Raw genomic sequence first — 13,813 nt, 5'->3', positions numbered from 1 at the left:
AGTCACAGTCTCCCGAGTGGCGCAGTGGTCTGTAAGTCGCTCTGGATAAGAGCATCTGCTAAATGACTAAAATGTAAATGTTAAACTGGGACAGCAAACTTGAAAGTTATCTAAAAAATAATAAATCAGTAATATGATTGAGGATAAGCCGAAATTTCTCCTCTCAATCCAATTGCCATTATCGCTCTTGAAAAGGCTAGATGCATATTCCACAAAAATGAAAGAACACGTTTTTAGATGTACTTTTAATACATAATTTATGGACATATTACAATTAATTTATCCTTGATACACACAGTCGGACCAGAGAAGAGAACGTTGCTGATTGTATCAAATGGATAACCCCATATTTAGACTTCTCCGCCCATAGGGAGGAGTGAACAGGTGTGTGAGGGGGGTTGAGGGAGGGAATGAGGAATGAACCATTCATCTATAGCAATCAACTCCAGAGTAGTCCGGTCCACTCAATCACTTCAGCCAGATGTTCTTGTCTCCTACGTCTGCATTATAACCTGCAGCGTACTTCTTTCCCGGGAGCTTTTGGACAGAAAAGAAAATGACAGTCAATTTAATTAGATTGAGAGAAGTGATTGGCTATATCCCCTATGATGTATGCTAAACATCTGGGATGTATTTGCTGAAACAGTTGCCAAAAATATAGAGCGCAAATCTTAGTTAAGTTGCAAGTAAAATACAATGTAGTTACCTAGGTATAAACAAAAACAACAACTTAATAGATATTGAGCCTTTTTGGAAATAAATCAAGTTAGCAGCCTAATAGTTATTCTGAGAGTTCTGTAACCCTCTTAGTCTGGGCATACAGTAAGCCATAGCCTACACTTTACTGAAGAAATCCTTAAAACTAATCCAATGTGAGGGTTTTAGTCAAGGAGTCATCCTTGCCTCAAAAAAAAAACTTTTGTGGGAATTGCTTGGGTAAAAAGAGACAAGTGAGATTCCACAGGACACTTAGGCAGGTTTAACGTTCTCTGATTTAAGGAGCAGGGCCTTCTTATTCCCTTAAGCTTTGAAGAACTAGCCACTCAAGACTCATCCATCCTTGGATGTGGGATGACAGCAAAGACTAATGGTATAGCAAAGTGTTTTTGTCACTAGGGGCGACATTGCAGTCCATCACCCCAGAGCCTTGGCAAACAGCATGTTATGAGTTACTGCTAATGTGAAGCCACATCAGTGACAGAGTGATAGACAGCCAGGCCGCTCTCCGTCACCCAGGCGACGCTACACCATTAGTCTTGTGAGTATGAAACAAAAAATAGTCTAGTGTTAACTGAGGCCTACATTAGCACTGCTTCTCTTTCTTTCAACTGTTATCAGTCAGCAAAAGAAGCAGAAAATATACTTAAATATAAAAGACATTTACAGCTTCAAAGACAATCAGCCAAGATTGGAGAAGTGGTGTTGGATTGCAAATAGCAACATTGATAGGCATTCAAGTTTTATTTTGTTTACCTAGTTTTACTTTGACATCTGCGGTACAATTTAGCAAGAGTTTTAGCTGGCGAAGCCAAAATGAAATCACCAGACAAAACCCTATCTGTTGTTCTTCTTGTCAAACAGTACAGTACATGCTCTACTGCAGAATACTAGCTTGCACTTCAGAAGAAGTGAACTTTGTCAAGTAAAAGTATGGATGAGAAAATGCAGACAACCTAAGCCCGCCATAGTTCACATTCCCCAAGCTTGTCCTCCCACTCGTTCCAGTATAATAGCGGGCACCGAGCAAAATGTCAGCTCAAAGAATCCTGTAGCACATTATATACCCCCACATCTCCAGTCAATAAACTTTAAAGGTCAGGACAGAATGTTTTCCTGCAAGACTGATGACACCAATGACTTGGAGAATATTCCACATATGGCATTTCCCTTTTCGTATATCATTTGATATTTCAGCTACCAAAATAGTTATTTAATATGCTGGAAGCAAAAGCACTAGACGGCCACAAAACCCAGGAGAGACGGAGGGAAAATACTATTGAAGGAGGGAGAAAGTCCTGTCCCTATGCAGTATGGTAGCCTATAGCTCATATACCACTTTATCATAATCTGGTCACATCAGGTGATCTAGCCACACCACATCATAAGAGAAGTGCTTTTCTCCCTTACCGATTTGAAGGCATAGTAGCCTGCGTCGTACTCGTGAGCCCCGATGGTGACCTCAGGGAGGAAGTTGGGTACAAGGGTCAGGTCTGCCACCCTCATCTTGTCTTCCACCCTGGGGAGAAAGGCAGGAAAACAGCAGGCTGATGAGAAGGCCTCCAGAGGTCCAATATCAACTATATATGCCTACCCATGTACGTGACGGAAAATTAAGGTCTACACGTGTAGGGAACAAATTAAGTGATTATACTTACAGCATTCTCAGGTAGTGGAGTGTGACATCATCCTGCTCTACCCAAGGTCCTTTCTCAAATTTCAAGTACTCAATGTCTTCTGCAATCTAAAGATGAGAAAAACAAGTCTTTTTTGACAAGAAGTTTTTGTGAGGGAATAAGACGGGTTTCCAATAGCAGTCAGTGCATTTCAGGTTCATGCACTGGGTAGGCCTATAACAAATAACATCAACACCATGTTTGTTTTCTCACCAGAAACTACAAGGTTAGCCAATTATGATATAATCATTGTTTTATACTTCTAGTCATTCACTGTATTTCTTACCCTCTCGATGTCTTGTGCCTGGGTTGCATCATAAGCGAGCAATTCTGCATTCTCACTGAAATACAGAAAAACAATCTCAACACCTTTCTTGTAAATGGTTGAAGGTCAAATTGGAGAAAAATTGCTTTGTTCAAAAATGTTCAAGTTGTTAATAGACAGGGTCATCTCAGAGGTTTCAAGAATAGTATTTACGCTTCACTAGAGAGCTTTCTAGTCCACTAACCTGATTTTGGGAAGGTAGGTCTTCTTGTAGGCATCCTCAATGCTCTTCAGATAGGGTAGGGGTATATCCTGAGGGTAAGACAGGATAGATTCATAAAGACAGGAACAACACACTTTAGAAAATAGACTATTTGAAAAGATAAGATAGCTACACCAGACCCAACACAATTCACTTGCTTAGTCAAAGTGCCTTAAATTGATTTAACTTAACAAGCGGAACACCCAAAGTGGTAAAGAAGCAGATCTGTTTGGAGCTGTTGAAACAGATTCTCACCTTCAATGATCTGATCTGTAGAGTGGAAAGGTAATTATACCTAACTTAAGAATAATCACTGCACATTTTTTCCACATGTTGTTGTGTTACAGCCTGAATTTAAAATGGATTAAAATGAGCTTTTTTGTAACTGGCCTATACACAATACCCCATCATGTCAAAGTGGAATAATGTTTTTAGAAATGTTTATGGCAAGCCTAAATAAGTTCAGGAGTAAAATATTGCTTAACAAGTCACATAAGTTGCATGGACTAACTGTGCGCAATAACAGTGTTTAACATGATTTTTTTTTATGACTACCTCATCTCTGTACCCCACACATACAATTATATCTAAGGTCCATCAGTCAATCAGTGAATTTCAAACACAGATTCAACCACATAGACCATGGAGGTTTACCAATGCCTCGCAAAGAAGGGCACCTATTGGTAGATTGGTTAAAAAAAAAGAGCAGACATTGAATATCCCTTTGAGTATGGTGAACTTAGTCACTACTAAGATATAGGCGTCCTTCCTAACTCAGTTGCTGGAGAGGAAGAAAACAGATCAGGGATTTCACCTAAGGCCAATGGTGACTTTCAAACAGTAAGAAAATGTAACGGTTGTGATAAGAGAAAACTGAGGATGGATCACCAACATTGTAGTTACTCCACAACACTAACCTAGTTGACAGAGTGAAAAGAAGGAAGCCTGTATAGAATGAAAATATTCCAAAATATGCATCCTGTTTGCAACAAGGCACAAAAGTAATACTGCAAAATTTGTGGCAAAGCAATTACATTTTAGTCCTGAATACAAAGTGTTAAGTTTAGGGCAAATCCAATACAACACGTCACTGAGTACCACTCGTCATATTTTCAAGCATAGTGGTGGCTGCATCATGTTATGGGTATGCTTGTACTCGTTAAGGACTGGGGAATTTTTCAGGATAAAAAATAAACGGAATGGAGCTAAGCACAGGCAAAATCCTAGAGGAAAACCAAGTTCAGTCTGCTTTCCAGATACTGGGAGATGAATTCACCTTTCAGCAGGACAATAACCTAAAACACAAGGCCAAGAAGAGTTGCTTACCAAGAAGACAGTGAATGTTCCTGAGTGGCCAAGTTACAGTTTTGACTTAAATCTGATTGAAAATCTATGGCAAGTCCTGAAAATGGTTGTCTAGCAATGATCAACAACCAATTTGATAGAGATTGAAGAATTTTCAGAATAATAAAAATGGACAAATATTGTACAATCCAGGTGTGGAAAGCTCTTAGAGACTTACCCAGAAAGACTAACAGCTGTAATCGCTGCCAACAGTGATTCTAACATGCATTGACTCAGGGGGTTGAATACTTAGTGCATTCGGAAAGTATTCAGACCCCTTTACTTTTTCCACTTTGTTACGTTACAGCCTTATTCTAAAATTGATTCCCCCCCCCCTCAGAAACTTGTCCCAAAGCCACTCCTGTGTTGTCTTGACTGTGTGCTTAGGGTCATTGTCCTGTTGGAAGGTGAACCTTCGCCCCAATCTGAGGTCCTGACGTGACGCTTGGCATTCAGGCAAAATCATTAAATCTTGGTTTCACCAGACCAGAGAATCTTGTTTCTCATGGTCTGAGAGTCTTTAGGTGCCTTTCGGCAAACTCCAAGCGGGCTGTTATGTGCCTTTTACTGAGGAGTGGCTTCTGTCTGGCCACTCTACCATAAAGGCCTGATTGGTGGAGTGCTGCAAAAATGGTTGTCCTTCTGGAAGGTTCTCCCATCTCCACAGAGGAACTCTGGAGCTCTGTCAGATTGACCATAGAGTTCTTGGTCACCTCCCTGACCAAGGCCTTCTCCCACGATTGCTCAGTTTGGCCGGGCGGCCAGCACTAGGAAGAGTCTTGATGGTGCCAAACATCTTCCATTTCTGAATGATGTAGGCGTACTGTGTTCTTGGGGACCTTCAAGGCTGCAGAAATCTGTGCCTCAACACAATCCTGTCTCGGAGCTCTACGGACAATTCCTTCGACTTCATGGCTTGGTTTTTGCTCTGACATGCACTGTCAACTATGGGACTTTATATAGACAGATGTGTGCCTTTCCAAATCATGTCCAATGAATTAAATTTACCACAGGTGGACTCCAAGTTGTAGAAGCATCTCAAGTATGATCAATGGAAACAGGATGCACCTGAACTCAATTTCGAGTCTCATCGCAAAGGGTCTGAATATTTCTGTTTTAAATGTTTAATAAATAAAATAAAACAGTTTTCGCCTTTTCATTATTGGATGTAGATTGATGAGATTTTTTATTCATTTAATCAATTCTAGAATAAGGCTATAACGTAACAAAATGTGGAAAAAGTCAAGGAGTCTGAATAATTTCTGAATGCACTATATCTAAATCTATCTATCAAATTTTTCTATGGCTGACCCCAATTAGTCCACTGCTCGATTGTTTGGTCAATAGGCTGTTGGTCGACCAAGATTTTTTTAGCCGAGCAGTAGCAAATAAATATATTTTTGATGGCACACGAGACACCCGTCTTATTCGTGCCCATCTCAGTGAACTAATCCATTGTGGAGGCCACGAGGATGGCACAGTCCAAGAAGAAGGGCAGTGTGGCTAAGATGCACAATGCACATCTCCCGCCAATTTGTGCACATTCATTGTTTCATAACTTCATTGTGTCAATTGTTTGCGTTTGATTGTTATTGTCTATCAATTCCCCATGACATACAGTGGGGAGAACAAGTATTTGATACACTGTCGATTTTGCAGGTTTTCCTACTTACAAAGCATGTAGAGGTCTGTAAATTTTATCATACGTACACTTCAACTGTGAGACGGATCAAAAAAATCCAGAAAATCACATTGTATGATTTTTAAGTAATTAATTTGCATTTTATTGCATGACATAAGTATTTGATCACCTACCAACCAGTAAGAATTCCGGCTCACACAGACCTGTTGGTTTTTCTTTAAGAAGCCCTCCTGTTCTCCACTCATTACCTGTATTAACTGCACCTGTTTGAACTCGTTACCTGTATAAAAGACACCTGTCCACACACTCAATCAAACAGACTCCAACCTCTCCACAATGGCCAAGACCAGAGAGCTGTGTAAGGACATCAGGGATAAAATTGTAGACCTGCACAAGGCTGGGATGGGCTACAGGACAATAGGCAAGCAGCTTGGTGAGAAGGCAACAACTGTTGGCGCAATTATTAGAAAATGGAAGAAGTTCAAGATGATGGTCAATCACCCTCGGTCTGGGGCTCCATGCAAGATCTCACCTCGTGGGGCATCAATGATCATGAGGAAGGTGAGGGATCAGCCCAGAACTACACGGCAGGACCTGGTCAATGACCTGAAGAGAGCTGGGACCACAGTCTCAAAGAAAACCATTAGTAACACACTACGCCGTCATGGATTAAAATCCTGCAGCGCACGCAAGGTCCCCCTCATCAAGCCAGCGCATGTCCAGGCCCGTCTGAAGTTTGCCAATGACCATCTGGATGATCCAGAGGAGGAATGGGAGAAGGTCATGTGGTCTGATGAGACAAAAATAGAGCTTTTTGGTCTAAACTCCACTCGCCGTGTTTGGAGGAAGAAGAAGGATGAGTACAACCCCAAGAACACCAATCCCAACCGTGAAGCATGGAGGTGGAAACATCATTCTTTGGGGATGCTTTTCTGCAAAGGGGACAGGACGACTGCACCGTATTGAGGGGAGGATGGATGGGGCCATGTATCGCGAGATCTTGGCCAACAACCTCCTTCCCTCAGTAAGAGCATCGAAGATGGGTCGTGGCTGGGTCTTCCAGCATGACAACGACCCGAAACACACAGCCAGGGCAACTAAGGAGTGGCTCCGTAAGAAGCATCTCAAGGTCCAGGAGTGGCCTAGCCAGTCTCCAGACCTGAACCCAATAGAAAATCTTTGGAGGGAGCTGAAAGTCCATATTGCCCAGCGACAGCCCCGAAACCTGAAGGATCTGGAGAAGGTCTGTATGGAGGAGTGGGCCAAAATCCCTGCTGCAGTATGTGCAAACCTGGTCAAGACCTACAGGAAACGTATGATCTCTGTAATTGCAAACAAAGGTTTCTGTACCAAATATTAAGTTCTGCTTTTCTGATGTATCAAATACTTATGTCATGCAATAAAATGCAAATGAATTACTTAAAAATCATACAATGTGATTTTCTGGATTTTTGTTTTAGATTCCGTCTCTGATAAAAATTAGACCTCTACATGCTTTGTATGTAGGAAAACCTGCAAAATCGGCAGTGTATCAAATACTTGTTCTCCCCACTGTATATCACCAGTAGTACATTTACCGTTAATTCCTATAATTTCCATTCTACAATGTTTGTTTGGTTACGGTAATTTCTGTTAACCTCTACGGGATCAGTGTCCTGTATACGGGACGGTTGAGCTATCGTGCGCTAATGTGATTAGCATGACTGTTGTAAGTAACAGCAAACTTTCCAGGACATAGACATGTCTTATATGGGCAGAAAGCTTAAATTATTGTTAATCTAACTGCACTGTCCAATTTACAGTAGCTATTACTGTGAAAAAATACCATGCTATTGTTTGAGGAGAGCGCACAACAACAAAAAAACGTATCATCACGGCAACTGGTTTGATACATTCACCTCTGAAGGTAAATAATGTACTTACATTCAGTAATCTTGTTCTGATTTGTCATCCTAAGGGTCCCAGAGATAAAATGTAGCATAGTTTTGTTTGATAAAATCAATTTTTATATTCAAATGTAGGAACTGGGTTCTACAGTTAGATCCCCTGCTGTCTCTGGCTCCACACCCACCCCGCCCGGCCATCTAGATCTGTGAAAGTTAGTGTATAAGCTAATGATCCAGCATGACATTCCTGGGAGTGTGTAAACTTACATTTTGTATTACCATATATTTTTTGTATGTTCTCTATAGTTATGTACTTGAAAATGTATCAATTGACCAATTCGGCACATTTGGGCAGAGTTGATACAAGATAGTCCAGTATTACAATGCTTCACTGGATCAATCTGAAACTTTGCACACACTGCTTCTATCTAGTGGCCAAAGTTTAAATTACGTCTAAACTGCAATATTCCATTGTGTTCTTGTGTTCTATTCTATTCTCTTGCATTTCAAAGATGGAACAACAACAAAAAATAGAAAACGCATGCTTTTTTGTTTGTATTATCTTTTACCAGATCTAATGTGTTATTCTCCTACATTAATTTCCACAAACTTCAAAGTGTTTCCTTTCAAATGGTATCAAGAATATGCATATCCTTGCTTCAGGTGGTTAGATTTGGGTATGTCATTTTAGGTGAAAATTGAAAAAAGGGTCCGATCCTTAAGAGGTTAATGCATTCAATACATTATTATTCCAGTCTTTTACCGTTCTCATTGTCAGGTGGACACGTTGTTTACAGAGCGCACAACCTATGCTACACTTGTGTGAAACAAGTTTTGGTTTATTTTATTCTATTTACGAGTTTTGTCAATTTAGTCATTGTCTCGTTTGGAGCGCTCCTGTCAATGTTGAGTATTGGACGCGCACCTGAGTACGCATAGAAGTAGGCCTATAGGCTACCTGGCCTACGCGCAAATGTAGGCATATAAAATGTGCCCATTTGGGGTTCTGATAGTATTTCTGATTGGCTTAACGCACCACCACTACTTAGCTGTGGAGCTTCTCAAAGTAATGTTTTCTTCACCTCAAAACAGCAAGCAAACAAAGTCTGTTTTTACATCCATTGAGAATGACAATAGTTCTTCAATGTATTTGAACAATCTTTCCATCTCTCTCCCTTTTGATAACCACTCAGCGTGAAAGGGAAAAATGTCATCCTCTGATCCACTGGAAACATAATAAATAGGCCTACCTGATTACTTCTTATTCCTTGCTCAAAATAGCCTACAGCTGTGTCTGTCCCGAGCTCATTTGCACAGGAAACTGAGGGCCCAGAATATTTTATACAATGTTGCAAGTTTGCTAGCACGAGCTTCCAGGCAGAGTCTAGTTAATAGTTTATACAATGTTGAAAGTTCTATGTGATTTATAGGATATTTCTTTTTATCAGGATATTTTCTACCTGCAGGCTGCAATGTTTTTATTTGTTGGCTTTATATAGGTAATTTTTACATAGTTGGCAACGGTAATAGAAGTTACTTTAGGGTTTGTATCATTTTCATTTAGATATAAAGTTGATTTTAAAACGCACAGGGTGTGTCTATATATGGAAAAATAGACGCTTTAAAATTTCAACCAATCGATTGGTCAAAAGAACAGACGACTTTCGGTCCACAAAGATTTTTTCTAGTCGAGGACAGCCTTATTTTTTTTCTTTACAAAATGTTAGAATTTTTCTTCCAATTTGACATTGCATAGTATTTTCTGAAGATCGTTGACAATAAAATGACAATTAAATCCATTTTAATCCCACTTTGTAACAACAAAATGTGGAAAAAGTCAAGGGCTGTGAATACTTTAAGGCACGAGCATAAACAAGACCATAAGATGACAATGGTTATTCAACATGCACCCTAAACATTGAATAGCTAAAAAAGCTCCATCATGTTGATCACTGAAAGGATACATCTGGCTTTAACTAATAAGAAAGTGTGATTTAACATCTTTAAAACTGTGATGTTTAAACATATATTATATTTAAATCCAATCAGAGACGTGAGAATTACACTCAGGAAAAAAAGTTTGGAACACTGATCTGAAGTATAAATCAAACTATATAAGTTGAAAATAGCCTAGGTTTTAAGCACCTAGACTTGTCCTAAACACTACTTTTCTGGCAGAATCTGAGACTCCATATTTATCTCGATTCGCACCGAATTCCACCAGCCCTCCATGATTATCTTTAAAGACAGGATTATTGCTGGGGCCCACAATTGCATAATGCTAATAACTACCAGGCTTTGTGAGGCCCGCCTGCCTGCCAAATGTGAGAGGTCCTAAATGGGTGTGCGGGAAAACAACTACTAATTCCTATAATTGTTACACATTACCAGAGACAAAAATCATTTTAAACTTCTCGAAAAGTCTCTACTGTGGTCAAGATTCTCAGTCTGTTGCTAACAGCAAGTAATGTTCTTAATTGGAAACTTTAAGAACATTACTCGCTGTTAGCAACAGACTGAGAATATTATGTTCTGTTTCTAACCTAGCTCATGACCACAGTAGACTTTTTGAGAAGTTTAAAATGCTTTTTGTTTAAAGCCCCAAATACATCAATATTAGAAAACCTTCACACAATTTAGAATCATTATTGAACAGGGCTCAAAATTGGTTGAATAAAACCTGAGTCACACATCAAACATTACGGCAACTTCCATAGGTTCTCTACCACCTGATAATAGATTGTCATTCAGTCAAACAGACAAACGATATGCCTAGAAAAGTATAGCATTGATTATATTTTCCTTGTTTGTGTCTCCCTACCTTGCCTGACGCCTTTAGCTTCTTCTGCACTTCTTCTGCTGGCGTGTCCACATAGATGACCAAGTGAGGGGGCAGGAACTCACAGATGCTGATACCTTTGATTTCATTGTAGTGGTCTACGCCTGCATTACAGAACATATGAGATTCATCAACCTCAGCCATGTAAAATCAAATCAAATTGTATTGGCCACATGCGCCAAATACAACAGGTGCAGACATTACAGTGAAATGCTTACTTACAGCCCTTAACCAACAGTGCATTTATTTTTAATAAAAAAGTAAAATAAAACAACAAAGAAGTGTTGAGAAAAAAAGAGCAGAAGTAAAATAAAATAACAGTAGGGAGGCTATATATACAGGGGGGTACCGGTGCAGAGTCAATGTGCGGGGGCACCGACTAGTTGAGGTAGTTGAAGTAATATGTACATGTGGGTAGAGTTAAAGTGACTATGCATAAATAATTAACAGAGTAACAGCAGCGTAAAAAAAGGGGTGGGAGTTGGGGGGCAGTGCAAATAGTCCGGGTAGCCATGATTAGCTGTTCAGGAGTCTTATGGCTTGGGGGTAGAAGCTTTTTTGAAGCCTTTTGGACCTAGACTTGGCACTCCGGTACCGCTTGCCGTGTGGTAGCAGAGAGAACAGTCTATGACTAGGGTGGCTGGAGTCTTTGACAATTTTGAGGGCCTTCCTCTGACACCGCCTGGTATAGAGGTCCTGGATGGCAGGAAGCTTGGCCCCAGTGATGTACAGTTGCCATGCCCCTTGTGTATTAATGGTGGCATACATAAAAAAAGCTTCTTCACCCACAGTTTATTTATTTATAACACTAATGACCTTTCAATATCATGGCATTGTGAGGTTGGTGTTAAACCAGGTCTGATTCATAACAATGCAATAGCACTATTCAGATCTGGACCACCCTTATTATTGGGATTTCAGTACTTACACTGCCTTCTGATGTAGCCCTGTTTGAACATGGCCTCCACAAACACCATGTCACTGTAGGGGGAGCGCTCCAAGATCACACCTTGGCCTAGAATGGAGAAAGGTTATGAGAAGGACATTACTAAAAACACAAAATGGCCAGAATCATATTTTTGTTTAAGATCTACATGAAAAAAGCCATTTAGAATATACCTAGGCATTAATTTAACTACAGGAAGGTAAGCTCAATAATTTGTTTTTCCCGAATCCCTAACACAATCCTGATATCATTTGTGAGTGATATCTGAGCACATTCCCATAGCCAGCCAGCCGTACCTGTGGTGAGCAGGTGCTCCATGGCGTCTGACCACTGAAGGAGCCTCATGAGGTACATCCATGCCTGCAGCCGGTAGGAGTTCCCATCAGCAGCCTTGGGGTCTGCATAGAACTTCTCCAGGCTGCAGTTACCGTTGAAGGCGGTTGGTAGAGGCCCCTTCTCCGCTGTCATCTTGTCCAAGTAGTGTGTGTTAGGCTCGGGCATGTACAGCATCCCTACAGACATCAGGCAAAGTGTTAATGTAGTCAATATACATTAATCCTGTTTTGTACCAGAAGGTAGGAAATGAATGTTTTTTTATTTTTAGTCAATGAAAATAATTGGCATTATAAACTTCAAACTCCCCAAGTTATTAATCTGTATAAATAAGTTGGCCACATGCACCAAATACAACAGGTGCAATAAGTAGTCTAGACTTCAATAACTGCATTGACAACATGATCATTACCCAGCTTGTCAGCCAGATTCTGGGCCAGCGCCCCCTTTCCTGAAGCCAGGTTGCCATCAATGGAGATGATCTTGCTGTTCTCCTTGAACCTTGGGGTTGTCCTCTCGCCCAGTGCGTATGCCCACCAGCCGTACCGTAGGTTCCTTACTGAGCTTGTGTGAATACCTGCCTAAAGATATAAGATATGTTGATCAATTAATTCTCAAATCAAATATTGAATTGTACTCAGTGTCAATAGAATGAGCATGTGAGTGTCATCCTTCTGACCATCCTGCCCACCATGAATTAAGTATGCTTAGGTAGCTAGTTAAATCATTGTAATTGAATTGTAACTGAAAGACTAGCTAGGATGTCAGGAGGATGACAAGAATGGGATAACGGTAACTAGCCAATTAGTTCATATAAGCTAGCTAGCTAGCCAATTAGTTCATATATTGCCGCTAATTACAATACATTGCTACAGAATAGTTGTTGACAACAGCAAAACAGTCAGCTGTCCACGCAAAACACCAATCTGCTAGCTAGCCTTCTTAGCATTAGCATTCTTGTTATGGTGTCCTTGTACCGAGGCTTGTGAACTTGATGCCCTTCGTTGCGCGAGAGAGCATTTTTGCAATTCTTCCTATAATCTTACCGTCTGAATAGGTGTCCCTGCTTTGAAAACGGCTGTCCCCGAGGGGATGAGCAAACGGATCACCCGTAACGCCATGATTATTTACCACCAGAACCGCTAATCTGACCCAAAAATCACCCTCTTTACTAGTTCTTTCGAGGCGCGACAATAACGCGTTTAAAGGGGCTTTCTTGCCCGTAGTCGAGTAATATTGACGTCATCAAGAGTGTCCAATTGTATTGCCTGAAAGAAAAATACAATACATTCAAATGAGCGCCATGGTTAAGGTAAGGGGTAAAGTTATGGTTAAGTTTAGGGTAGGGACGTCCCAAGGATCGTGGATAGCACTTACCAGATTATAAAAGAGATGAATATTATCTACTGCCTCCGCCACAGGAGGTTGGTGGCACCTTAATTGGGGAGGACTGGCTCGTGGTAATGGCTGGAGCGGAGTTGGTGGAATGGCATCAAATACATCAAACACATGGTTTGATTCCATTGCATTGGCGCCGTTCCAGCCATTATTATGAGCCTTTCTCACCTCAGCAGCCTCCACTGGTCTCCGCCCTTACTTCACCCATGCACACTAAGGCTTTTCAGCACTCAGCTTTGATAATACAGCTATGTTGGTCTACTAGTAGGCCTACAACTGTACTTCAAACAACATTTACATTTTAGCAGACGGTCTTATACAGAGTGCCTTCAACTAAACCACATATCACAGTCATCTCAAGTAATACTTTCTTCAATAAAGCCGTTATCAAGGAAATCAGTGCTAGTAAGAAAAGACAAGTGCGAGAGACTATAGCAGTGTTAATTATGTTGTTTGTTTGTTTCTATTGGGGGGGGGGGGGGGTGCTAGGGGTTCGTTCAACCAA

General features: G+C 40.6%; 1 protein-coding gene across 1 annotated transcript; it reads right to left on the bottom strand.

Annotated features, from left to right (window-relative positions):
* Positions 1-228: 228 nt before the first annotated feature.
* Positions 229-13,120, bottom strand: LOC311143993 (NADH dehydrogenase [ubiquinone] 1 alpha subcomplex subunit 10, mitochondrial-like). The gene is made up of 10 exons (XM_084179906.1): positions 12,957-13,120; positions 12,323-12,491; positions 11,874-12,089; positions 11,560-11,646; positions 10,614-10,735; positions 2,903-2,970; positions 2,680-2,734; positions 2,376-2,461; positions 2,128-2,236; positions 229-537 (listed from the first exon to the last, which is right to left on the bottom strand). Exons 1-10 carry the CDS (start codon positions 13,029-13,031, stop codon positions 469-471), a joined length of 1,056 nt encoding a protein of 351 aa, XP_084036032.1. The 5' UTR covers positions 13,032-13,120; the 3' UTR covers positions 229-468.
* Positions 13,121-13,813: the final 693 nt, after the last annotated feature.

The sequence above is a fragment of the Coregonus lavaretus genome (genome assembly GCF_964263955.1).
Source record: "Coregonus lavaretus genome assembly, chromosome: 16".
In the NCBI taxonomy this organism is placed as follows: Eukaryota; Metazoa; Chordata; class Actinopteri; order Salmoniformes; family Salmonidae; genus Coregonus; species Coregonus lavaretus.
The sequence above is the reverse complement of the archived record's forward strand: the minus strand, read 5'-3'. Positions and strand labels throughout refer to the sequence as shown.